The 27,805-nt window shown below is 33.7% G+C and overlaps 2 protein-coding genes and 1 pseudogene across 3 annotated transcripts; 1 reads left to right on the top strand and 2 right to left on the bottom strand.

Moving 5' to 3' along the window:
• Nucleotides 1–1,234: 1,234 nt before the first annotated feature.
• On the bottom strand, nucleotides 1,235–1,829 carry LOC143551234 (heavy metal-associated isoprenylated plant protein 43-like). The gene is made up of 2 exons (XM_077041705.1): nucleotides 1,726–1,829; nucleotides 1,235–1,587 (listed from the first exon to the last, which is right to left on the bottom strand). Exons 1-2 carry the CDS (start codon nucleotides 1,808–1,810, stop codon nucleotides 1,235–1,237), a joined length of 438 nt encoding a protein of 145 aa, XP_076897820.1. The 5' UTR covers nucleotides 1,811–1,829.
• A 10,306-nt stretch (nucleotides 1,830–12,135) lies between these two features.
• Nucleotides 12,136–15,395, top strand: LOC143551244 (lipid phosphate phosphatase epsilon 2, chloroplastic-like). Its single transcript, XM_077041711.1, has 7 exons — nucleotides 12,136–12,397; nucleotides 12,545–12,770; nucleotides 12,865–12,938; nucleotides 13,046–13,102; nucleotides 15,113–15,166; nucleotides 15,253–15,279; nucleotides 15,372–15,395. Exons 1-7 carry the CDS (start codon nucleotides 12,242–12,244, stop codon nucleotides 15,393–15,395), a joined length of 618 nt encoding a protein of 205 aa, XP_076897826.1. The 5' UTR covers nucleotides 12,136–12,241.
• Nucleotides 15,396–18,541: 3,146 nt separating this feature from the next.
• On the bottom strand, nucleotides 18,542–22,030 carry LOC143551256 (mannan endo-1,4-beta-mannosidase 7-like; annotated as a pseudogene). Its single transcript, XR_013138468.1, has 5 exons — nucleotides 21,661–22,030; nucleotides 21,074–21,268; nucleotides 20,881–21,003; nucleotides 19,573–19,763; nucleotides 18,542–19,303 (listed from the first exon to the last, which is right to left on the bottom strand). The product of XR_013138468.1 is annotated as a mannan endo-1,4-beta-mannosidase 7-like (transcript).
• Nucleotides 22,031–27,805: the final 5,775 nt, after the last annotated feature.

Below are 27,805 nucleotides of genomic sequence, written 5' to 3'. Positions count from 1 at the left end.
CATTCTTTCGTTGGTGTTGAATAGTCGTCAACCAACTTAACAGTTGTTGCAATAAGAAAATATGTTTTTAAATGGTTTTGAAAAACGTTTTCATACAATCTGGTTCCAATCCGGTTTAACCATGTTGACCAATTCCAAATAAGCTATAAAACCATTCCGGTTAACAAAGAAAGTTAGTTATTTGTACACCTCTATTAGGTGATAGTCTTAATCCAGTCCAATTGTCCAAACGAACCGTCGGGTCATGTTAAGCCAAACATGGCAAAGAGTATTTTAAATTTTTAGTATGACCAAGCCCTTTTTATATATTTTTTCCTTTTTAATGCGTAGTTTCATCATTTGTTGTTAAGCCGATATATGAATCCAATAAAATGTTTAATGATAGTTCACACACTCACATTGGATCACTAATTTTTTGGTCGACTTTATTTTCCTAAAATTTTGTGTAGAGGTATTCACGAGACGAGGCGAGTTAAGCCTAGTCAAGGTTAGTGCAGCTCAAAATCATCAAGTGATATGAAATTTCGAACTTAGTCGATTCATGTAAAGCTCAAGCCAGCTCGGTTCATTCGGTTTAAAGGTAAAACACTTTACTCGAAATAACATCTGAGTTCATGAAGGGGTTGTGGACCTGTGGTGAAGGGTTACAAACATCCCCAAGATACAATGTCGATTGCTAATGATCTTAATACAAAGCAAGATAATTTAATGTCTAAACCTATTCCTGTAATATGTATTTCAATGTAAAATTAGCTTTTACATTGGAATTTCAATAAGTAAACGTGACATCATACCATGGTTAAATGTGAGCATTTGGGCCTAGGCCGAAGACTGGTTCTAGACAGCCCAAAATCTTCAGGTCCATGAGTGATGGGGCCTAGCAACACATAAAAATAAAAAGTTAAATTGTCCATTCATCAACACTGTTGACTGTTGAGTTTCAAAAACTTTATTTTAAAGCAAATTAAACATTTAAATGATTAGATCAATTTTAAGAAATATATTAAAATAGTAGTGTAGACAATAACTACGAAGGGATACAATTTTCATATATGCCTCTAGAGAAAATGATAAGAAATCTTCATTACTTTACACTCGATTGGGGTGTATAGTCTCTAAAGGTGTATGAAACCACAATCTCATTCACAAAACAAATAGCATCTAGTAAAACTTGCTTTTATAAGCCATAAATAGTAGTTTTATACTTTATGAATATATTACATAACCGTAGTTCCTACCACCGGTTCATATGAAGCATGGCCATTTGTTGACAAATAACACAATCCTGTGGGTTGTGGATATTATAAGGTTGAATATGAGCATTCGGGTCGGGCTTCTTCTCTTCCGGTTTTTTCTCTGGTGGCTTCTTTTCTTCGGGCTTTTTCTCTGGTGGCTTCTTTTCTTCTGGCTTTTTCTCTGGTGGCTTCTTCTCTTCGGGTTTCTTTGGTGGTGCCGGTGGAGGTCCAACCGTCAACACTTCAACAAATTTTCCGGTCTTCTTTACTCGTATTATTATCTCATAAGGATCCGCATCTCCAGTTACCGTTAATGTTCCTTTAGCTACATCGATCTCAATATGATCTACACCTGTAATCATTACCGTTACCGTCTATTTTATTTTTCATTTATAGAACGACAACTTTATTGTATGCTATCACATACTTCTGTTACTCTTACGTAATTTTAAAATTACCGACTTATCAAATAAATAAATAAATAAATAACCTTGAAGTCCAGAAACTGCTGTAAGGATTTTCTTCTTACTTTTCTCGCCTGATAATTGCACCTTCAAAACCGTCCTTTGCACCATATGGCCTTCGAACAAACACACATACTTGCACTCTTTATATATCAAAAAATAGCTAATAAATAATTATATTAATATTATAAAAATACAAAAGGGACACAAGAAAGTGTCATTGGATTGTTCACCGTCCCATCTAAATATTTCCAAACTCGATCAACCATATTAGAATGTCATCTTGCTCTATGATAGATCCGCAAAACCACTTTTTTATTAAAGATAAACAGGTCACAACTACAAATCCATAATGAGAAAATATTGATCCTTTTATATATAACACAAACCGAACTACATCTGGATAATGGGTAAGCGAGCAACAAGTTGCGCCGCTATCCCCTTTTGAATCGCAAAGCCTATTCTACTAAATATAAATCCTTGGTTACTCGGCCTCTGCGAGTCACTGTGGACCACCTTCTGCACCCGCTCCAAGAAGCGAACCGCCTCGGGAGCTAGGGATCCAAAAGTGTCGAAGGCCAATGGAAATAGGTGTTAACTAGCCAAATTGGATGTTAGGGGTTTTGGACTCAACCGGGTTCAAATATTCTTCTAATGATTGTATCCGAGTCCAGTCTAATGATTTTGGTATATTTGTGGTAACAACTCAAGACTTAATACCAATATTAAGACTTACCTCTATTTATTCTGAAGGGTGTGTAAGCCCAAAATAGTTTTAGGCCCTTTACCTTTGACCCTATATATAAGAGTTTGCTACTAAAATTAACACATCAAATCATTAATTATACCACAAAAACTTTCAACGGGAATTATATGAACTCATTTTTTATCTTGAAATTTTAGGCTTTCAAGTTGAAAACCTATTTTTCAATATCTTATATTTTGGTTTTCTTTTTCTAGAAAAACACAATTTTTGTTACTAAACACATGTTTAAATTATCTATGATTTTCTCTTACAATGTGTCTTTTGGTTCAAAGGCATTGAAGCCCAATTACCTTGAAGTTAGGTATCAAAGGATAGAACATGGAGCATGACTAAAAATCATATGGCAATATCATACTTATTCTACACAAACGTTAATATAAATATCATACATGAAATTATTTATGTTCACGACTTCACATGATGGAACAAGTTGTAGATGGATCATGAGTCATCTCATGAACAATGGCCACTGGTCTAGAAGTAACACAAGGGGGAGGCACACATATAACGGCCTTCTTCTCATTGGGTTTCTTCTCCGCGGGCTTCTTGGGTGGGGGTCCAATCGTCACCACTTCCGCACATTTTATGACCTTTCTAGCTTGTATAATTACCGCATAAAGATCAACATCTCCTGTAACCGTTAATGTGTCTTTGACTACATCAATCTCAATCTTATCATACTCCTATGATCAATTGAAATGAAAGACCAAAAATTTATATATCCAGAACTTGTCAGTCTTCAAAAAAAGTCAATGAGTTAACTAGATATAACTGATCCTAACGAAGCCCGCCTCTGTTTTTTTAACGTAAAAGAGCTCGACTCTAATGCGCAATATCTGAAACTCAAGTTTGGCTCGTGACTAACTTTATAAGATCAACTTAGACTTCGGCCTAGCTTATTTTTACTTATTAGTTGTTTAAACATACTTTACTATGACAAGAAAAATAACAAACTTAAATCGTTTAAAATTTTACCAGTGGTTCATGTTTTTTACTTTTTACATACAATGCATATGTTATGTAAAAAAAATGTTAAAGTAGTTCATTCGTATGTCTTATTTTAAAAATATTAAATGTTATCCGCATATGTGTAGGATGTGTGTGGAATTATAGGTGATACCTGGTATGAATATCCGAAATCATATACACGTTACCTCAACCATATAGTCATATCCAAAATGTAGCTTATTCTTTCGGTTTTGGCTCGGGGCACTCATATCCAAAAGACCATACTCAAGACAATTATAGTATCTGATATGAGCTTTACCTCGACCCATACCTTTCTCTTTTTGATTTTCACTGGGTTGGAAACGACCACCTCTACCTTGTCCAACATCATGTCATCTACCTTGGCCCCGTCCATATTCTCTTTTCCCTCGTCCACAACATTCACAATCATCCTTTTCTTTCTTCGAACTTTTCTGTCAATCAGTTTTAGTTAGCAGCAACTTATTTTGTCCGCTTCCACACGTCTCATCTTGCTCTCTGATTCGTTCCTCATAGGCCTTTAACTTGCATATTGCATCTTCAAATGGCATGGTGTCAAGATCTGAATACTGCTCAATAGAAGCAACAATCTGAAGATACTTCTTTGGCACCGAATCTAACAGCTTTTGCACTAACACTTCATCTTCGAGATTTAAGCCAAGACTGGTATATCTTGAAACAAATCCGGCTAACTTTCCATCAAACTCTTCAATCGTATCTGTCTCTTTTATTCGGAGTTGCTCAAATTCTCTTCTTAAACTTGCTAAACATGCCCTTTGGACCCTGTCAGCACCAAGATACCTTACACGTAAAGCTTCCCATATGTCTTTCGCACTTCGGTTCATAGCAACTTGAAGGAGTATATCCTTTGGTAAAGCTTGATAGAAATGATATAAATTTGGTTTGATTATTTACAGGGCCGACCCTAGGGAGGGGGTAGTGCTGGCGACCGTCTGAGGGTCGATCACCCAGGTAGGCCTGAAATTTTTAAAATTATATGTGTGTGTGCGCACGTGCATGTGCAAGTGCATGTTATTAATGAAAAAAACAACACAAACCAATTACTCAATTAATTTAATCTCATGTTTCTTTTTATTTTTCATAGCCCATGCCATAACCCATTTTAAGCCTATTTAAAATTTTAATTCTTTATATACAAGAATTTTTAACAATTCTTACAAACGACCCTAAATATCATCTCAATTTGCGAAACAAATGGACGTTCCAACCCCATCCCGCCTTATGCTTTTTTTTCACACTAAATTCAGAATCTGGGCCACATTTCCATTCAACGACCTAATTATGTGAGCCCAAATCAAACCTGTTAATCTAAAGTTTTGTCAGCCCCTATCTTTAATAATTAAATTCATTTAGTTTCAACTTTCAAGGAAATAAATATCGTTACAATCACAGATTTAAATTTCTAACTTCTGTGGCTATTAAAGATTAAAAGGCCAATAAAAAAAGTTAAAGTTTTAAAGAATGATTTATTACTTAATTGTAAACAAGTTAATGAGTTCTATAAATTATAACACTTGGAAAAGGATCAAGGCCAGGCCTGCCCATGTGTCAGGTGTGCCACATAGGGCCCGGTTTTGGGGGCTCAAAATATTGAATTTTTCTTCAATGTTTTATATTTATATGAAAAGTTATTTTTAACAAAAAAAACACCTATAAAATTTATAACCCAAAAGGTCTGAAATTACGGTTATACCCCACATGAGCAGCACGTGACACAACTTAACGAAGATTTTTAACGGGGTTAAGCCTAAAGGACAAACGTTGTAAGATTCTGAAATGTAAAAGACAATAAATATCAATTTAGAAGATAAAAAACCATGGGTGAAATTAAGGGTAAACATAATTACATAAATCACAATTTCAGTAATTCAGTGGCGTTTTTGGATCCATTTATCCTTTTAGAAACCCATTTACTTAGAAGCCCATCTAAACCCATTTTTGCTTTTGAGACAATAACCCATTTATTTAACCCAATTAAAAATACAAATAAACCTAATAAAATATAAACTGCGGTGGTCGATTGATCACAAAATTGGTTATTTTAAAAATAGCAATTGCTGAATCGTAAAGAGTTGCATTAGTCAACTGTTTAGAAATACTACGTTTCTGACAAGTCAAGCTAGAAGATAAAGATTATGTTGCTTTTGTTAAATTCGCATATAACCTTACATCAAAACTCAAAAGTTGATAAAAGTAAAAAACGGTTTGTCATTTAACCCAATATCTAGCCGGGGTTATATGTAATCTGATCTTTACGAGTTGACACCGATCGGACCTGTAAAACATAATAATGTGAGCCGTTACGAGAAGGGGAGTAGGGGTCTTCCAGTAACCACCCTCCGACGTGTCAATTAGTATGAGTAATAACGGAGTAATTGTAAGAGTGAGAGGAAGAGGATTCTTAAACCGTTGGCCTAAATATGAAATTTTTTAGCCGGAGAGGTAGAGAAGGATTGATCAGGCTGTCACTATAACCTTCTATTCTTGTGGGAGAGCACATTTAATGTTTCTGATTGGACGTGACAACTGGTCGATAGAGACGGCTGTCACTTGAAGGTACAATGTTGGCGTCTGATGATAGGCTCATCATGCATATGTGGTCCTTTTTTGTACCAATTGTCGTCTAAAAGAATCTTGCACTGTGATAGGCATGTAGACTAGCTGTTGTGTACTATTTGAATCATCGAAGGGTGGCAGATCTTGTGCCCACGGGGGACGCTTGCAAGGCTATTATAAGTTGACGGGTGAGTATCTGCTGGTGATGAACTATGATCCGTGGAAAACTATACTCGTTCGCTCACCAATTCCATGGTGACGTGGGTTGTTCCACGAATGGTACTTATGATTTTTTTAGGGGTTTCCTTGGTTGGGCATGAGGGTTTAGGACCCTACCTCGTCAGTGATTAATATGTTAGTCATTGATGAACATGTTTGTAAAATTCGATCATTGATCAGATCCAAACTAGTAAGCAAGTTTAACCGACAAGAAGTCTTATCCAATCAACAAGTTTGTCCATTTGATTAATTTTATGATTAGTATTATATTGATAATCTTATATTTAAATGATTCGATTATATTTTCGAAGAATGCAACTATAAGAGTGTGATAGTTTATTTAAATATGCATAATTAGTCATTTTGCTAGAATAAGTTTGTTTCTGTTTATTGTTATCACAATTATCGACAATCCATATATTTGTTTTTTTAGGTGTAAGGGTATATTTTCAGTACTTGCACAGGGTATCCGAAATCTCAAAGATGACCTTAAAATTGATTAAATATCGTATAAAACTTTGAGTTATTTTCATAATATGAAATATAACAAAAGTAAGATAGTTCTTTTTGGTCCTAACTAAAAACAAAGGAAGCCCAAGTTGATTATTTGAAAGTGTTTGTGTGAGCTTCTAAAACTTGATCATTTGCTACTTGTTTGTTGAAAAACAAAATATGTTTGGTAAAAGTCCTTCAAAAGCTTCAAAATGAAGTTTTTTAAAAGTGAATTTTGCTTTTTAAAAAACAAAAACACAAATCTAAAAGCTTACTCAAACACCCCTAAGTAATATGTGGAATAAACGGATACACAATAAACCTTTAAAAGCTTTATGAGTTGTTATGTTACTAGAAAAGTAAATTTTCAACATTTACCTACAATATTTATTAAAATTCTTTCTCCTCGTACCTATATTGTTCAACAATATACAATACATGAAGCAACTTGCGTTATTTATTAAAATTCTTTCTCCTCATACTTTTACAATTCAAGTATGTACAATACATGAAGCAACTATTACGATATATGTTTGCTTGATTCAACCTCGTGGAGGAAAGGCGACGTGGGTTTTAGACTTTTAGGGAAGGCAGTGCTGTTTCATACATCATTGTTGGGTCGACTTATTTATAAAATAGAAGCACATCGCTGCTGTATATTCAGATAAATATTAAACTCATAAAATTATATTATTAGAAAACAAAAATGCTAAATAACGTTAATTTATAAAAATGAAGAGAGATCTAAATATGAAAATGGCTTTGATGACATGTGTTTTTTATATTTCAATACTTGTACATTAGTACTCGTAACTTGGTTTTCAAAAAAAATATATATCAAGATGTAAACAAAAATAGTCGTGTTGCAACTGCATACCGAATGATCACATGAGTAAGAAATGGACATGTCCAAGCGGAGAAATCATAACGAAACAATCCAAAATGATGAATGATCGTTGCACGTTGGGATTAACATTATAATGAGTGTTCAATTTAGCTAATAAGCTAAATTGAAGCCATTATATCAAGTTGTTGATGGCAACGCACAAGGATGCTCGTGCTTGGTGGTTGGGGAATGAGAAGGACCAAATGTTTGAAGAATAAATTAGCTTATAACGATAATATCACTTACTTTTCACAAACTATGATTGTGAACTATGTTCTTTAATTAGATACGTGGTCCTTATAAAAGATTTTAAGTTAAACTAATTCATGGAATATTATCTTGTGATGATAATAGTAAGAAAATCTTCTACTGAAATTGGATCAAATAAAATACAACTTAAAACACCACTTAGTCTCACGTAGTGATAAAGATTTGTTTTATACTAAAATATTATTATCAATGATTATGGACAATAACATATAATAATAATCCTCCCTAGCTGGACCATTATATTTTTTAAGAAAACAATTTTTTTAAGGAGATAAATACAACTAAACACAAGATTTGTGAAGCATAAAACCACGAAGACAGTAACTATACTTTGTGATACACCCTTAAAAATCGCAGATGGACCATGCATACAACTAATATTACATCATCTCGAAATTTGCATGAATGGATCTCTCAAATTGAAGTACACAAATTCCGTCCTTTATAATATTATATTATATACTCACTCCATAAAGTTAATCATTCATTAACTTGATCTTATTATTATTTTGATTAATAATAAATTGCAATTAAACCTCATCAAAAATCTTCCCGGATATAACAATGACTCGTCCATTCCATGGAAGCTCATATGAAGCTTCGTATTTCATTTGTTCTCCCACAACCAAACACCACCAACCAACCCCTCACAAGTCACACCCCCACACACGTGCCCTGCCCCACTCTCTAACCAGAACTCATATGTTTTGTTAAAACTTTAACTTGTTATAAAAATCATTTTAAGTATAATAGTTTTCTTTTACCTAATACAATCGTCTAAAATGCTTACTTAACTTACACATATTTGTCCAAATTGCATGTCGTGTGTGTTGTATTTAGAGAGCTTATAATTGGGCCCAAATTAAGGGTCGGTATGAACTAACAAAAATAAGTTAATGTGTACATGTAAGTATCTTGCATGTCTATTTATACAATCTACATATATGTAATGTTCACACAAACTAGTTAAATTAGTAAACATTAACCAAAAGCGTATGTCATTTATCATGTGTGTCTCTTTATAAGATCTAGAGAATTGTAATTTGCCAGTTGTCACACACATATCATTGTAATACCCGCAAGTGTATTTGTTTCATCGTGAAAAAGTTAGAAAACAAAATCAGTCATAATCATATGATCCGGACTATTAACCAATATACATACGTTATCATAAATACAATATTACATGCTCATTGTAGCCTTGTAGGTTGTGAAACCATGCATCGATGCAAACTAGCTTCATCTTAATTCGATGACGATAAGAAATCTAAAAATGTTGACGATGAATCCATTTGGTTTTGAATTTTGATAAATCTAGGGTTCTAAAAAAATTTGGAATATGAAAATGGGATATAAAATTGGTGTAAATTTATGTTTTGGTTAGGTACCTACATAAACATCTAGTAGCATACACATAGGCTAGGCGTACTTTTGTATGACTTAAGTAATGTTTGGTATGCATGAATAACAAGGGAAATGGAATGATTTATTACGTGGGAATGAAGAAAGTGGTGTTTCGTTACTCAATGGAATGGAATCATCCATTACACATGGAATCTCATTCCGTCAAAACCATTCCTTCCTACGTACCCCTTTTTTTCATTTCATTCCTCCCTCACCCTACTTTCTCAACACTGCCACCAACTAACAACCACCAACACTACCATCGCCGCCACCACCACCACCTGATCGTCACCGTCATCATCACCACCACCTCCGCCACCACCGCCGCCGCCACCAACACCGCCCCCCACCTTACCACCAGCGCTACCACCATCACCACTGTCACTGCCTGACCAACACTACCGTCGCCTCCACCCTACCACCACCATCACCACCAATGCTACCACCCTCACCCCCACCACCACAACCACCCCACTAACTGCCATCACCACCATTTCGTCGACGGAGCTACCACCACCACCCACGCCATTTCAGTTTTTTATTTTTTATTTTTTTTTGTAAAAAATATATTTTTGGGATATGACTATTTTTATTATTTTTATCTCATTCAAACATTTTTTTTTATATCAAACAACATAAAGTAATTATTCATTTCATTTCTATATGTTAACCAAATAAAATAAAGAAATGATAATAATATATTTCATTCATGTGTTCATTTCTTTCCATTCTCTCTTCACTCCATTAAATGAACATGGGTGTGTTTGTCGTTGTTAAAAGGGTGGACACGTCATCGTGAACACACATTTAAATAGAAAATAGTTATTTTAAAAATTATTAAATACTATGAGCAACTTTAAGAGAATAAAATAATTAATGGTTATTTTTTAAAATATTAATTAGACTAGATTTAACCAAATAAGAAAAAATCAATAATGACTAACTAGTTTTGTTTTTGTCCTGGATATAATTTCCTTTACTTTTATAGTTCTCACCTTTTATATGAATATTTTCTCCCTCACACACACAAACAACCCATAAGATATGAATATGCAAAATAATGAGATATAACAGCTCTTTCATCCCAATACAACGCGTACCATATAATACGTAATAAACTAATAATATCTAATTGTTAATCATATATTTAAAATGACTTAAGCTAAACTGCTAAAGATACTCTATTATGGCAGTCAGGCAGTGAGTAAAGAACAGTTAATAACATGATTTTTTAAATATTATTAAAAGCAACTTGTTTATTTATAGTTTATGCAGAGATCTTTCATGCATTTGCATTTGGATATTATGAACCCAAACATAAAGAACCGAATGTGAATAGTGAAAAACGGTATAATTGTTTTATTTATTTATATTTTAAAAATATGCGCAAGTATAAATTATTTCATGTTTTGAGGTGAGGGATCTTTTGCAATAATTTATCAAACATTAGTATAGAACAATTAAAAAAATCGTCCTTCAAAAAAAGGTAATAGCATCTCTAATGCTCGGTTTTATGGATTATGCGATGTAAGCCGTTTTTTGTCAAACGGCTCTTATGACACTGTCTGTGAAAACTATATTTTAAATTTCAAACGGTTATATATTTTTACCTTGCAAGAATCACTAAACAATACAACAATTTTCTTTCATTTTTCAACACATCTTCAATTCTCTTGAACTTTCATTACTTTCATTTTCACACAAACCATGAGATCTGGTATATAATGAAACCCCATTCTACCGCACCTTCCACAACCGCGTCATTTATAGATTTATCCAAAATGATCCTCGAGGAATCGATGTATGACAAATTGCGGAAAAAATAATCAATAAATAAACTCATGAGTCATGATTGCTAGTTTTATTTTATTTTTTTTTAAAACGACAAATTTATGTTATGTGAAAAAATTAAACCCAAGACCTCCCAATCTCTCGGTATTTTAAGGACTCATTTTAAATTGCTATTCAAAAGAAAAAAGAAGTTATCTTACTATTAATTCAACCTTAAAGAATTCATTTTTTTAAAAGCTAATACGTTAAAAAAAAAATAGACCTCTTACAAGAAGCTAGCAAACCAAAAGCATTCAAAGAAAAGAAAGTTCACAACAAAACAAGGAAAATAAACATTGTACAATCGGAAATTAACAAAACTAAATTTGAATCACGTTCCCACTCCAACGATGCTTGTTTACTCGTCTTTGTACCCATTGGAATGATGCTAATTTAACCCTCATAGAATGGTTTTTATTAACATTTAACACAAACCAAATTACATAATCTGGATAATGGGTAAGCGAGCAACAAGCTGCGCCGCTATCCCCTTTTGGATCGCAAACCCTATTCTACTAAATATAAATCTTTGGTTCCTCGGAATCTGCGAGTCACTGTGAATCACATTCTGCACCCGCTCTAAAAAGCGAACCGCAGTGCCTTAATTAATTCAACCTAAAGAAAATTCTGATATTTAAAAACCAGTGATAATTGTACAATAATCTACAGGAAGTTTGCAGTGCCTTAATTAATTCAACCTAAAGAATTTAATAGTGTTTTATTGTCTTAGTATTATAACCTTAAATATATTGTAATAAATAATATATAATTGATAACTATATAAAAATGATTTATCAAATTATATTTTAAAATTTATTGGATTCACGATCAATAATGATTACCAAGAATCAAATATCCAATTTTCAATTGAATGTACAGTCTATTTATTTTCTTTCTAAATTACACATAAAATATTAGAAAAATGCTGTTTGTGAAGGTCCACAAACCAGACTACCAGAGGAATGTTTTCTTTTTTGGGTTGTCTATAAATACAAAGCAATCCTTCTCTTTAAATCTATCTAGCATTCCCATAACTCACCAACATTCTTGAACTTTCGTCTCAAAATTAACCAAAAACTCGGTTTCTATTTTCGCACCGCAGCCAAAGAAGATGATGGTTCACACGCCGAGTGAGAGTCCCATGGTGGATGGTGATAAATGTAGTGATACTGCGGTTAATGCTTTCGAACATGAAGTTTTGATCGATAGTGATAGAGAGCCAAATCGTCGCACAGCTTGCATGCTCCACATTGTTCTTAATCGTTCGGTTAGTGCTCCTGTTGCGTTCAATCGTTATGTGTTTATAACATCAAAACATAATTATGTCATGTATAAAATTGAGTTGATCTTGAACTTGACATTCTAAAACAGTTCATGTATATTTATTTATTCGGTATCTTAATATTGTTTTCAGAGCATATGGTGCATTGCTGTAACATATTACGGAGTGATTCTATTAAGACAACATGATCTAGCACTTTCTGCTTTCGTGGGTTCGATTTTGAACACGCTATTATCGTTCGCTTTGAAGCAGATTTTAAACCAAGAGCGACCTGTTTCTGAAGTGTGTTCTGGCCCTGGAATGCCATCTACACATGCCCAATCAATATCATTTGCTGCCATTTTCTTTATTCTTTCAAGTAACCATCTTTAACCCTTTCAACTTCGCATTAGTTTTATTATTCGGTTCCTAATTATAAAGTTGCTAACATTGATCTTGATTCTTGATTACAGTTATTGGATGGCTAGGATTAAATGGATTTTCGGTCATGTTTATTGTTCTTATTGTCGCGATTGGTGCATACTTTGTACGTATAATTGTATACATATAACATAATTACATATTTCCTAAGCTATTTATCTGTAACATTATTACTAATGTTTTCTGTTGTTGTGTTGCTCTTTTATTATGCAGTCATGGCTTCGTGTTAGGCTATGTTATCACACAATGAGCCAAGTTGTGGCGGGTTTGGTGGTAGGGTCCATTTTTTCCGTCTTTTGGTTTTGCTCCTGTGAAGAGATGATATGTTCTTGTTCTTGGCGCGACGTGTTTTGGTCTTGAGGAAAGATGATCGTTGATGTATGTAGATATAGGAATAATATGATGCGCGCTTGCGGGCTAATTGTTTGTAAACGTGCGTTAATGACCTAAGATATGTCTAATGACAGATCTAAAAAGAATATACTATATTTGTAGTTCATATATGTACTTAAAGTACATATTGTACACTTTGCTCATTATAAATTTTTTTTAACGACCAACAAAAGAATTTTTATTAAAAAATCTAGCGAGCTAGAACACCACCAAGAACAGCCACCAAACACAAGACCCGACACTTACAAGTTACAACAAAGGCTGACCACCTAAGAGAAAAGTGAGCTAATACATTAATTATATTCGAAATCTACACCAATCCTCCAACGATAACCCAATATGTTTAGATATATTCTTTATCCAAAGATAACCCATCGCTTTGATTTCTTCCACCAAACCGATCACGTGTATTGGAGTTTGGAGCGTGCAGTCGGGCGACGGTACGTGTGGTTGGGTGAATGTTCAAATGCTGCTAATGTAGTAGGTTTAAATAATGATTGTTTATGTCTGAGTTGTTTTCAAATGCTGCTAATTTGATTATTGTATTAGGTTTACATAAATGATTATTTGGGTTAATTTAAATGAGCTTAATTGAACCAAATGCTAGATTCCCCTATGTCGCCCCTTTCATGTTGTCCCGACGCGATGTTTGGCACTTTAAAGGCCTCAAGGCTCCCACAACACAAAGTCTAAATACCACAAGTTTGAAAGAAATCATGGATGCTATCTCACTCATTAGTATCTTACTCTACTCTCGTACTTATTCTCCAAAGAAATCAGTACTGATTCTCAAGTCAAATTGTGTCTACAAGAAGAACCCCCTTCATATAACTAGGCTCACGTTGTTTTGTTTTCGTATTTCTAGTTATTTAACATATGAGTCGCTCACCCAGGTCATATATTCATAATTACTGATTTAACGTATGTAGTAACATATTATTAAATTGATGTTTAAATGCGAAACTTACAACATTTGACGTCTTCGTTCTCTGTTTGTACTATGCTTAGCTTCTTGCTTAAGTTTTAATTTTAATGCATTTGTCGTTAAAATGAAAAAAAATTACTGACCTTGGTGAAATTTCAATTTCATAACCTCTTAACTATATATAAGATAAATATGTTTTTAACTATCTTATTATCAATTACCCATTGATACTTAAAAGTTATTGGTTTTAGTGTCATCGAACTGACAAAGATCTACTTAAAACCAAAAAATAAATATGAACAAAGTATTTGGTTAATCATGATTTACTTGGTCCATTAATGGTTAGTAAGAAAAGTAATTACTTGGATCAATGGCAAAGCTGGTTGAGCAAAATCTTGGATCAGATTCAATAGTAATACCAAGTGTTGTGGAACAAATTGGGTCGCATAGGTGGCAATGTGGCAAGCCCCCGGCGCTAGAGAAAAAAAAAAACTAACACCGTCGGGCGCCATCCAGTTTCCACGCCATTATACTGGCGCCTCAAGGGGGAGAAAGGGTATGGGGCCAACTTATTATTAACCACTCAAATTTTTTTTCATGACTTTTATATATTAAAAAATACTAAATAATAATTGGGGTGTTGATTAGTTAAAGCATTTCAACTGTTTTTTTAGACGGGTTAATTAAAGCTTACTTTCTATATGGCAGTGACGTGACACTTTAATTAAAATCTCCATAACACTTAGTCTAATAGAGTTACTATTGATTGAGTTTTTCATTAAGAATTTTTCCACTAATGTAAGTGAAAAATTGTCAGCAGTTACATGAGTAAATCGTCAACAGAAAAATGACGATAATTTGTCACGTATATAAGGAAGATCTTTGTTCTAATTAGTACTTGTTATTTTCATAACCGAACTACATATTCATTATATCAGAGAATAATCTAATTGAACTTTTAGCATCGTGATATTCAATTTAAAAGGGGTCTCATCATGATTCTTAGATTTATCCAGGTATATACAATCCGAAACGTTCAAACATGTTGACATTTACAAGGTGTGTTGTTCACTGTTTTAACTTTTGTATAACTTTATTACAGAGTACATTTGGAGGGGGTAGTATATCTGTCAATCACCCAAGGACACGGGAAATACAAAAAAAAATATATATTTACAGTGATGGATAAATTTGCGTTTTTATTTCTGGTAATTGAACCAGATATCCACTAGTACCATTCAGTGAGAGTTCTTATGATCTCATATCCTATCTCATATCGAATACACATCTTGAATGTTTTAGTTTTGGATTTGCCATCATATTCAAGTTTTAAAATGGAAATTATTTATTTTTAATCATTCAATTAAAATAGGAATTCTTATATAATGGGGTATTACAGTAGTTCATCCTCTCGGGCTTTATGATGCGTTACTACAATAAAACTCTATGTGGCTTAAAATTGTAATGACTAAAGGGTCGTTAAGCAGTTTTAACCATTAAACATATTTTTTCTAAAGAAAATGACAACGATTTGTTGGAAAATGATAACTATGTCACTAACGTGTGTTACACCAAAGATATCTGTTTTTGTGGTGGCACAACGACTGTCAAGTGGCAGCGGTATGGTTTCTCGGGGGAACACTCAAGCCAAACTCTGAACCCAGCGTGGTCCCGACTAAGACCACATAGTCTGACTAGAGTGGACATCGGAACTCTCCAAATTTAAAAAGTGCGATAGCTTAAAGACAAGAAAGTCGATGTTCTAAAAAAATATATATAGTCGTTTTTTAACGTCAACTTATTGCTACCTTTGCCGCTGTGAAACAAAAAGTAAGTAAACAAGGTAGATCATTAATTGCCTAGAAAAAAATGCAACTAGATTTTTAAATTTTCTAACTCCATATAATTAAAGTGAGTTTTTTACTAAAATGGGGATTGTGGAAAAATTATTTATTAAAATGGGGGTTTTTAAAACTATTTACCAAATTAGGTTTTTTCTTTTAATTACTTGTTTTATTTAATCCCATTAAAAGTTTCTACCACAGGCAACGATGAAAGGCATCAGTGGAACTGTGGAGTTTTTCAAAGCTGCTCTTTTGATGATATTGATTATACTTAAAATAAAATAAAAATGAGTTCTATTATGTAGAATATACTTTATCAAATCCATCTGGTTAGCATATCTCAATCTTCAACATCTGACCTTCTAGTTCCGGCGACCTATGCAACAAACCGGCAACACCTGCTAATCCGACGACGGCACCCACCTGCGGAAAGGTGTTTCCCGGCTACTGAGTGTCAACGGCTCACAATAATATGGGGTTATTGCTTCGAACTGAACCAACAAGAGGTACCAAAAGGTGGGGTGTTTGCGCGCTAAAATATAGCTACCGGAATTTCCCGATAACTGACGACCGGCAAGGCAATAGGAAACTGAAGAAGACAGGCAGGGTGTGTAGTGGTTGGGGTTAGGGGTGTTCATGGTTCGGTTTAAAACCGTGAAACCGTCCAAACCGGCTGTTGGTTCAGTTTCACGGTCGGTTTTTTTAATTAACTTCCGGTCGGTCGGTTTCAAAATTTTTAAACCGTATCAAACGGTTTGGTTTACTGTTTCAATATTTTCAAACCGTAAGAAACCGTAACGGACCGTAAAATTATAATATAATTATTTTTAAAGGTAATTTATATTATAAGTATTTGATTGTTAATATTTTGTTTTACTTTCACTATAAAAATAAAACTACATTAATATTTAGACTACTAGATTGTTGAAAATATAATGTATTTATAGCCAACAATCTAAGTAGGTTTCTACCTCTTTAATTGAAGTGTAGAGGGTCTACTCTTCAAGTTAAATATCTGGATACAAATAAAATTTGAAAAATTCTCCTGTAATGTATTTGGGCGGATAGGCATTAGGGACAATTTTTTCCACTCTATGTAAAACACAGATTATAAGGACATTTGTTTATTTTATCTTATAGCATGATATATGCATTTCTCGACAAATTTATATTTTCCATTTATCATTTTATATTTAAGTGCAAACCGTGAAACCAAACCAGAACCAAACCGCTATCAACGGTTTGGTTCGGTTTGGTTTCAAAAGTTAACGGTTCGGTTTTGGTTTTCAAAAATAAAAAACCGTTAGTAACGGTTTGGCTACGGTTTGACCTAAAAACCGTCAAAACCGGACTGTGAACACCCCTAGTTAGGGTGGGTAACTGGTAAAAAAATAAATAGCAATAGATTAATTATAAACAAATAAATAAATACCCATTTTAGTAAATAAGTTTGAAAAGCCCTAATTTGGTAAATAGTTTTTCCAAAATCCCCATTTTAGTCAAAAACTCTAATAAAGTTTAATTAAAGATGAATAGAGTCGCTGCAAATTTCGAACATTGATTTTGCATTTGTGAATTCAATAAATACTCCATCTGCTTAGATTCTTCCCGATTCAATAATAAATTTATGAAATTTTACTTGTTTATTTCATAGTGTAACTCAATTTTATAAGAATACTAGCTAGCTTGAGCCTTGTGTACTCGTGTAGTATATGAGGTTTTAATAAAATATAACATACAATAATTAAGTAATGAAAAATGTTGCACTCTATTTTGCTAGTTTTTGAGCATAAGAAGGTGGTGACCAATAGCGCTTTGCGGGAAATTGTTGTCCTTGACAATCTTTGAATTAAAGCTAGGAGATGTTTTGAATTCGGATGTCTTTCGGTTATTGGTGTTGTCTTTCTTTTTTAGTTGTATTGTTGTGTTTGTAGCCGCCTGCTAGTTTTTCTGTGTTTAATGAAGTGCAGCCTTTAAAAAAAACGATGAAACTCGAATAGACATAAACACAAACAATTTACGATACATAATAAAATTGTCATAATAGTTTGAGTCTTTGAGACTTATATTTCATCATCTAGACTGTATACCGTATTAATTAAAAAAAATTATTAAGACGAAACTTGCTGCTTTTTATTAAAGTTAATAAAATGCTTTCGAGATCCTTGCATCTATCTTCCATTCTTGCTAGGGATGAATAAAATGGTACCGGGAACTGATACTGAAACAAGTACGAGTACTGTCGGTACCGTCACTCAAAAGTTGTATCTTGATCCTTTAGTATCTAGGTTACCCGCAAATCAATTGAGATGATATAGAAACCAACACTTTAGGTAAAACTCGTGCATGTGAGAAACTTGCAAATTCTGATAACTTTACATTTAAGAGTCCAAATGTTGTTAAAGTTTGTAAAAACACACCTACCATTTTCTTTTGGTGGAAAAGTAGTTATGGGCTTATGGCTACCACAATTATTACCTATACCAACTACATTTAGTTGTAACTTCAATATACACATTCAACTATATATCAAACATTCAATATAAATTACCTATATAACTTGAATTCCAATAATATTAAATTTGCAAATTAAGTTGCATTACCATACATGTTGAAAAACCAAAAACTAAAAACATCTTAATTTCAAGCAAACAATACAAATATAAAGTTTTCATCTTTGAAGCCACCCTCCTGGACGTATATTTTGCATCTCTAAGAGAGAACAATACAAACTTATAGATTAAAAAAACACAAACAAACCCCACACATTTTATGAGTACTTATAAATTATACCTCACGGATTTTCGAAACGAAAACCCAAATCTCACCCGTTACTGTAACCGTTACCGTTAGTTTCCAATAGGCTTCACGCCCCGTTTCCAAGCCAACCACTGAGCCCGCCTTGCGGCTCGAGCCTTCTTCCACTTTTGCACGTTTCTCATCCTAGCAAATATTTTCCTAATTCGGTAAAGCCGGCGTCCCTGTTCGCCAATAAGGTTAGACGTGGAGGTACTTCGGCTTAGAATCACGTCATACCCGTCACCAAAGGAGTCCATCCCTTCGGCTAGGAGCTGCCAGAAGAGACCGCCTGCAGCCGCACCACCATGTTTTGCCGAAAGGAATATGTTATTGTAGACCAAGTTAAACAGTTGGTCGCTTTGATACATGCTGAAGTTCGGGTCTTTCATCGATTTACCGAATTCGGTTAAGAGTAATGGTTTCTTGAGGACGTATTGGGCATCATAGATATGAGTTCTAAGCCAAGTGCTTAGAAAATTGAGTTGATTTTGGTCATCATAGCTTGTTAACCTGGTCCATTAGGAGATTGATAAGTCAGTGTTACACAAGTTTATTGTCTATTACATTATTTATAGAAGATTTTGTATTAAACATTATAAAAGTAAACAAAATATAGAATAAACTATGATTTAAGTACATGTAGTTATACATTTTTTAATCCAATACTTTTAATTTTGCTTTATCATTATCCTATTCATTGTTATACATTTTTTAATTCTTTTGGATTCTTTTACGTGATATGAATAAGAAAACGGAAGGTAAAGTGGGAAGTTACGTACCATTGGTCTGGGTACGAGTGGAGGGTGGCAAAATCGATTCCGGGAATCTGGTTGTTTGAAATGAAGTCGGTTCCGACGTCGAAACCGGGATTCTGTCGACCGGTTTTGCTGTAAAAGCCCTCGAGACCTGCTTCTAGCAAGTGGTTGCTGTCTATGGACTTTACATGTGCAGCCATTTCTGTAATCCAAGCCTGATCATGATTATTAAATCACAACATCATTAGAGAAAATGTTAGTCATCTTAAACCCTTTTTTATAATTTTTGTCAAATAGTTTCACTATAATTGTATTATTGACAAGATTATAATAGTATAACTATGTGGCATCCAGATGTTTCTAAAACGTGCAATTAAAAAGTAACGTGGTTGTTCATGTGGTTTGCTTTTCAGGTTATTTGAATTTGAAAATTTTTAAAAATGAATTCGAATTAGAAATAAGATGATCTGAATTTAGTTTCGGGTCTTTTTGAATAAACCAAATTAACATAAAAGTTACAAGATTTTGAAAAACAATGGACCCGGCTAAAATAACCCCCGTGTATAAATTCAAACTCATTTATCAGATTCGGTACGATATGAATTTCAAAATTTTCAAATTTGATTTGAATAAAGAATAACCTAGGACAAAAAACCGTGAAAATGACATTTTATAAGGACTAAAGTTTTTTTCACATTTTTTTGAAGTTTTTAAAGGAATCTATTATATTATGTGATAAACAACCACGTTGAGTTTGTAGATTTCAATACATGTGAGTTCATAGCATTAGATTAGAATAAAAATAAAATGTGAACTGACACGTTATTAACGTAACCTAAAAACCTGATGATTACTTAACAGTTTACAAAATAAGTTTTTGAAACATTTTATAAAGTTTTTAAAGTGAAACTATTTTTTCTTTTTTTGAACTGCAAGTGAAACTATTATTTGATGAGATAAACTGAAACAAGCATGTTGAGTTGTGTAGATTTCAATTTACAAGACATGTGAGTACTGAAACCAGTTGTCGGTGTTGTGAGTTCATTGGTGCCACCCAATGTGGTGGGCCAGTAGTTGTGGTTTAGGGGAATTACTTCATAGTCCAGACCAACAACAGGAACTTGTGGTCAGAAACTAAAGTTATCATCTTTCATTTTCTTGTATCTCAAATTGGCTTATTATTTTTGTACATTTTAAATGCTCTAAGAAATTGACCACTTTTTACATGAATTAACTTGATTTATCAATTCTTGTTCTTAAAATGACTTATTTGTCCCTAAAATCAATGTCAAGAAGTCAAATAAAAGATTAACATAAAAGTCAAATAAAAACCTGAATTGTTCTTCCTGATGTATCAGAAGTGCATCTGGGCTCATTCATAAGCTCCCAAGCCATAATTGTAGGGTCATTTTTGTACACAACTCCAGTTATTGTGTTATATCTATTGAGAACAGTCTACATAATGACAAAAAAAAAGTTACAAAGTTTTGAATATTTTTTTAAAAAAAAGTAAATTTTAGGGTACCTTGACATGGTTCTTGTAAAACCCTTTAGCAACAGAGTTTGTAAAGAAATCATCATCAGATGTTAAGTATTGGCCTTGACTTCTAGCCCAATTCACATACTGCTTTTTGCCACCCATATTTTCGTAGTTGTTCACCATACTCAAAATTAGCTTGATCCCAAATCTTCTTGCTTCAGCCACCACAAAATCTAACCCCTTTTCAATCCCATAACAAGACAATCAAGAAAAAAATGTCATCACCACCATACCCACCAATAAAAAAACACCTTTTTAAAAAAATCTTGTAATTTTAAACACATTTTTATAGAAAATTTGAAATTTTAAAAGCACCTCATCACCCATATACTCACCAGAAATAACACATTTTTAGAGAAAATCTTTAAAAAAATCAAGAAAATAAATAAAATGTCACCCATATGGCCAACCAATTAAAAAAATCCACACTTTTCAAGAAAATCTTTAAATTTCAATAACATTTCAATACCACATACCACCACCAGACCAAAACAAAATTTTAAAGTTAATTGAGAAAATCAAGATATAAGTACATGATTAACAAAAACAAGCATTTAAAAAATGTGATATACCTTGAACATTTGCTCATTGTAAGAACCAGGTGAGTATTGCAAAGGAGTGACACCACCATCACTAAAAGCCCAAGTTCTTGCAACAGAGAGGCCATGTGTGGCTGCATCTTGGAAAGCAGCTGTGACTTTGGGTCTTTGATTAGGGTCTGAGGCTAAAGTCATCAACCAATAAGCATTGAAGCCATTTGCATAATAAGGGATACCATTTAACATGAAATGCACCCCATTTGTTGTGATGAATCCATCATTTGTTGACCTTGCAGCGGGCAGCCTCAGTTTCAAGAAAAGTGTTGTGGTATTGGATCAGTAGAGCTACAAGAAATATAGAAAATGCTAATTTTCTCTTCATTTTTTCTCTCTCTCTAGAATAAAATTGTATGGAAGACTTAGGTGAGTTTTTAGAGAAGAAGAAGCAGTTTTTAATGAGTGGTGAGCCAATAAATGTAGGGGTTTGGGTGTCCTTGAGGCTTGGAAAGAAGATATAATAAATAAATTAAATATGATGATGATGTCTTTTTCTACAATGTCTTATACATGTATTTAATCTAATTGATATATTACACTATCTTGTTATTAAATGAAAAGATTCATATATTAAGGTTTCTAAACTTTTCTATAATCCATTTATTAATGGTATTTTTATAATGACTAATTAACTTCTAAAATGGTCAAAATTTGATAAAGTGGCATTTGACATTTTGGAAAACAAATTTAAACCATCTAATTTTGACAAACTTTAATAGTTAAATAAGTCATTATTTAAGAAAATAAAATAGTAGTATATACTTAAACACATTTAGTGATTTTAGTATACAAAAAGTAATTAAATGATTGTTTAGTCTATTTATTATAAGTTGAGGAACTTTAATATATTAAAAAACAAGTAAGGAAAACTCATTTTCATGAAATATAAGAATATTAGTTTAACATAAGAGTATAAGAAATTATTGTTAAGATTTAAGATATATACATATGGGGTGTTTGGGATTTCATATTTTTATTAATTTATAACTTATAAATTATTTGGAAAGTTAATAAGGTGTATAAGGTGTTTGGCAAACTATAAGACCTTATGGATTCTAGTTTATGGGGAAGGCAAGATAAAAGGGTTTTGAAAATTTATGAATATGTAACTTATTAATTTAATGGTTTAATTTACCTATTACACTTCTTTTAAAAAATAGTGTCATTTTTAGTTATTTTGGTTTTCTTCAATACATAAGCTAATTCAAACATTTTTTTAAAATACTATTTTTAATAAATTTATAAATTAATAAACCATATTAACAAAAAGTCATTTTTCACTTAAATAAGTAATCTCAGACCCACCCCTGATAACACTTTTAATTATGTTTAAAACATTTTTAATTCATGGGTGATAGGCCTAGTAAAAGGTCAAGCAAAGCAACACTTGGATTTATTGTTAAATCTGTCTATATCTATAATATACTAGTTTGAGGTCCGTGTATTACACGGGTAATTGATGAAAATTTTAATTTTAGCCATTAAGTAAAATACAGTCAACAAATTAATCATATATTGTTAATACAATTACAATTTACATTAAAATTAAAATTACAGAAATTACATAACTAAGATTACACAAATATATTACAAATAAGTAAAAACCTCATTTTACACTACATTTGTGATTGTATTAGTAGATATACATTGTTTATCAAAAAATCAAAATCTTTAGTCCATGTCAGCTTGTAATTCTTAATAATGTAGCATATATGTCTATTTATAATTCTTTATATAGTCACGCATAGTTGTCTGTGCGACAAAAAAGGTTCTCCAAGTACATACCAACTCTAGATAAATAATACTATATCCATGAAACTAATAAAAAAAATATTTATACACATAAAATATCATAGCTTTTAATCAATTAATATGATGTCATTGAGAACATCTGCCCGTAACCTGAAACCCAACCCAAGAAAACCCGTACCCGAACCCAAACTAACCCGACTCGAGTAACTTGAACCCAAGAAATACTAACTCGAACCTGAACCGAAGTAATTCGGGTTGGTTCTTGGGTCCAAATTCTAGGTTTCGGGTTAACCCGAATAAACTTTTAGTTTAGAATCATATATATTTTAAGGTATTAAAGGTTAAGCCTTAGCCGCTGGCGTTATCAGGATTCAGTCCAAGTCGATTGTTCTCATACCACATATTATGAATCGATTATTTATTGTTTATTATTTTGAATATAAACCATAATAAACACTTTAATTATGTACTAACAACATGTAACACTAACATAACCTCAATTCATGTATTTGTATATCAATCAATCAATCAACAATACCCCGTGGAATCCCATCAATAACAAATAACAAAGCTATAAGTAGGGTCTTGGGAGGGTGGGATGTAGACACACCGTACCTCTATCCAAATGGGATAAAGAGGTGGCTTCCAGAGAGATCCATAACTCTAAAAAAACATGTCTGAGGGAATATAAGAGGAAAACAAAGTTCAACAGTAATATAAATAACTGATGAAAACAATATTCTAGGTTTCAATATCCTAAATGATTTTTGGAAAATGAAAATAATATAAAGGGATTGAAACAAATTTTTGGTTTAAATTATGAAATGCTTTTAATTAAGTAGTTTATCTTATAAGGGATATAAAATTGAATATATTAAATGTAGAAAAAAGTATAAATCAAGTCATAAAACGTATGTTTCTGAAGCATTTGATCTGAGTTATGTTAAAAAATATTGAAAATTAAATATTGATCTTCTTATTGCTAAAACTCTTTATACTACAAAAAAAGTCATATAAATAGATCACTGATAGTTTATATAATAAATCGTTATACATATGGATTATAATTATAATATTCAACTTTAATGATTTAATACTAAACACCAATATATATATATATATATATATATATATATATATATATATATATATATATATATAATAGGTATTCTCCATGTTTGTAATATTTATACAAAATGTTTGTAGAAATTTAAGAAAATACACATTTTCAGAGTTCAAATGCATATGAGAAAATTTTAAATTCAAATTTGAAACCAATCTTATATAAAAAAAATTATGCATTGATGTTCGAATCTCAGCTTAAAAACAATTTGTAGTTTACCATTCAAATCTAAATTTTTCGACAATGATGCACATTTATTTTTTTTTATTTGCAATTACATTTGGCTTTCAAATTTTATTTTAAAAACTTCAATTTTGATATTTTCTTATTTCACCATTAATGTTAATGAATTAATCATTTAGTACTTATATTTAATAAAAATAAACTTCAATTCACATATTGAAATTACTTAAAAGATAAGGACCATATATTGAAATTGATTGAAAAAAAAAGATAAGAAGGGTTATGAGATTGACAAGTGACAAAAATAGTAATATTTTATTAGAATAGATAGATTTAATTAATTCATTACGTTACGTAAGCAACTTCACTTAATATTTTTTTGGAACGGCTAAATTATTGTACACTATAGGGTTTGAACTCTTGACCTCCTATTTAACACCCTAACCATCTTACTACCTTACCAAAATAGGAAAGACATGATAGTAAATATATATTGAAAACGAAAATTATAAGTTAACAATAAAAGTCATGAATGATACGTATTCTGAAATGGTATGGACCATATGTACCTTTGTATCGATTTGATAGTCGATACCAATTTTGAATCTTCTTAACGGGACTTTAGCTTTGGACTGATGATTTAACACTATTGCTAATTTTTCACTAAAGCTACGGAGTTTAACTTGCACCCTAAGACTCTCTGAAAATAACTTCTTTTTTATACATATATATGATAGAGATCGATTCGAGATGGTCAATCTCCCAAAATAGTTAATCCGTTGAGTGGATCAAGCTCCAAAGAAATAAGAGAAGAACAAGACTAACTTTGCAACATTTTTCTTCATTTCTTCTAACTCAACAATGATGCCATTTTATAGGCTTACAAGAAAAATAAAAATAAACTACCACTAAACCATTACTACTAATAATAAGGAAATATGTAAACATGGAAGTTAAATAAATTGGTTAATATATGGCCACGTTGTGAATGTGCATGAAAGCTACGCGGGATTGTGGACATGCAGTTAGGCACGTATCATTGTATGAGATAGCAGTGAATTTTACAGCTATAAAAAGTTAAAAGTGTAGGAAATGCACTAGGTAAAAAGAGACGGGTAGTACGCATCTTAGCTCAACCAGATACCATATCAGTACAAACTTGTACATTTATGATGATCACACTTTGAAGAGGTAGGTCCCAGCAGAGCCCAGTTGGACCCGCAAGACTCACCTTAAACAGGGACGTCTGCGCAGAGACCAACTGGATCCGCAGGACCAACCATGCTCAGAGACGTGACGTCCTTACGCGCAGTACGCAAGCTGGTCCCGCAGGAAATGCCTCCCAATGGTGAAGGACTCCGCCTGTCCCCGCAGCCTCGGATACAAGCCATTAGGGAAGGCCACCCGCGCAGCATGGCTACACGCACAAGGCACTTAGCTCTCGATCATTCAGTGTCACCTGAAGGAATGAGCCAAGCCGGGAGCAATCCCGCACAGAAGCGGGAGGGGGAATACTCCCGCCCAAATAAGCCAGTCCGTATACTGAAGGATCTTTTACTGTACCTGACGAGGTATGGGCGAAAGATCTGATCAGAGATACGACAGCTCACTGATACAGTATGGCGAGCAGCATGCTCCTGTACTGTATCACTATTAGCCGCTGCCTACTCACCAACTACTGCCATACCACGTGCGTAGCCGTCAGTTGGTGGAACAGGAATAGTATACAGCAGGCCTGGTCACTATCAGCCGCTACCTACCCACCAACTACCAGCAGGGCACGTGCGTAGGCTACTGTTGATGAACAGGAACACTGTAGCAGCCGGCCATACCTCCTTGGAAACCTACCTTCGGCTATAAATACCCCAAATGGTATGACCATCTCATCTTATCATACAACATTACATTATCTTATATCATCATAATATACCTGATATCTGCTCTAGCAATCTCTTAATATACTTTTATATTTAAAGAGCAATCTAGTCTGATTCTCACGCCGGAGGGTGGTCACAAGGAGGAACCCCCCCCCCCCCATTCTCAGTGACGAGCTCACGGTGTCTGTTTTGCAGGTTATCAGAAGAACCATCTTCCAAGGGTCTAACCCCTCGTGGGAAACAGCTATCCAACCCCCAGGTTACCAGTAATCTGTCCGGGGTCCGGTTAGTGTTTCTTCATTGGCGCCATCCGTGCATAAAGCTAGAACTACAATTTTCTCCAGTTTTTTCAAACTTCTACAAAGATGGTTAGAGAAATTCCGGTAACCACAACCCCAGCTACTAGGGGGAATACCGGCAACACAGTTTTTACGAACACTACCCCGGCTACCGAAGCCGGGGCAAGTGAAGTAAATTTTACGAACACTACCCCACTTACCAAAGCTGGGGCAAGTGCAGTAAATGATCGCCTACTGGGATCCACCGATACCCAGGTTGAGAAACGAAGACTCCCCCGCCAGACTCTCGATGAAGTTAAGGCATGGGCGGAGGCACGACAAAAGGAATTCCAGGCTGAGTTGGACGAACGCTTGCGTTCCGTGCAACAGGCCGACGAATTCGAGTACTGGGAGGATGACTCGGAGGAATCCGACTCCGACGCGAACCCTCGCCATAGGGCAAAAGGGAAGCGTAAGGAAACGGAATCCCAACCGAAAAGGCATTTTGGACAAGCCTTCAAACCAAAAAGCACAGGTGGAAGTCCACGAGACTTCTCCAAAACGTTCAGACCAAACGTTGCAAATGCAGGAATGTCCAAGTTTGCAAGGGACATTGCGGAAGCAATCGCCCCAAAGAGTGTCAAACAAATGCCTAACATAGGCACATATGACGGTTTATCTGATCCAGACGATCATTTGAACAGGTTCATAGCGGGGGCAACCGTCAGCAATTGGACGGAACCCACGTGGTGCTACATGTTCCAAATGACGCTTGTTGGGGCTGCTAGAGCTTGGTTTGATCGTCTACCGGTCAACCACATCTACGACTGGGCAGACTTCCAACAGAAGTTTAGCCAACACTTCAGCCAGCAACGGAAGTATACCGAGGAGCAATGGACAATCCTCAA

Source organism: Bidens hawaiensis, unplaced genomic scaffold, assembly GCF_021521415.1.
Source record: "Bidens hawaiensis isolate Kalapana, Puna unplaced genomic scaffold, B.hawaiensis_p1.1 tig00016275_1, whole genome shotgun sequence".
NCBI lineage: Eukaryota > Viridiplantae > Streptophyta > Magnoliopsida > Asterales > Asteraceae > Bidens > Bidens hawaiensis.
The sequence above is the reverse complement of the archived record's forward strand: the minus strand, read 5'-3'. Positions and strand labels throughout refer to the sequence as shown.

What these genes read in the sequence shown, in the direction of transcription:
- LOC143551244 (XM_077041711.1), top strand. Translation starts at nt 12,242, where the DNA reads ATGATGGTTCACACGCCGAGTGAGAGTCCCATGGTGGATGGTGATAAA. An exon ending in CATTTTCTTTATTCTTTCAA is followed by an intron (nt 12,771 to 12,864) that starts GTAACCATCTTT and finishes TCTTGATTACAG; the next exon opens with TTATTGGATGGCTAGGATTA. An exon ending in TTGGAGGGGGTAGTATATCT is followed by an intron (nt 15,280 to 15,371) that starts GTCAATCACCCA and finishes TAATTGAACCAG; the next exon opens with ATATCCACTAGTACCATTCA.
- LOC143551234 (XM_077041705.1), bottom strand. Translation starts at nt 1,810, where the DNA reads ATGGTGCAAAGGACGGTTTTGAAGGTGCAATTATCAGGCGAGAAAAGT. An exon ending in AGCAGTTTCTGGACTTCAAG is followed by an intron (nt 1,588 to 1,725) that starts GTTATTTATTTA and finishes TAATGATTACAG; the next exon opens with GTGTAGATCATATTGAGATC.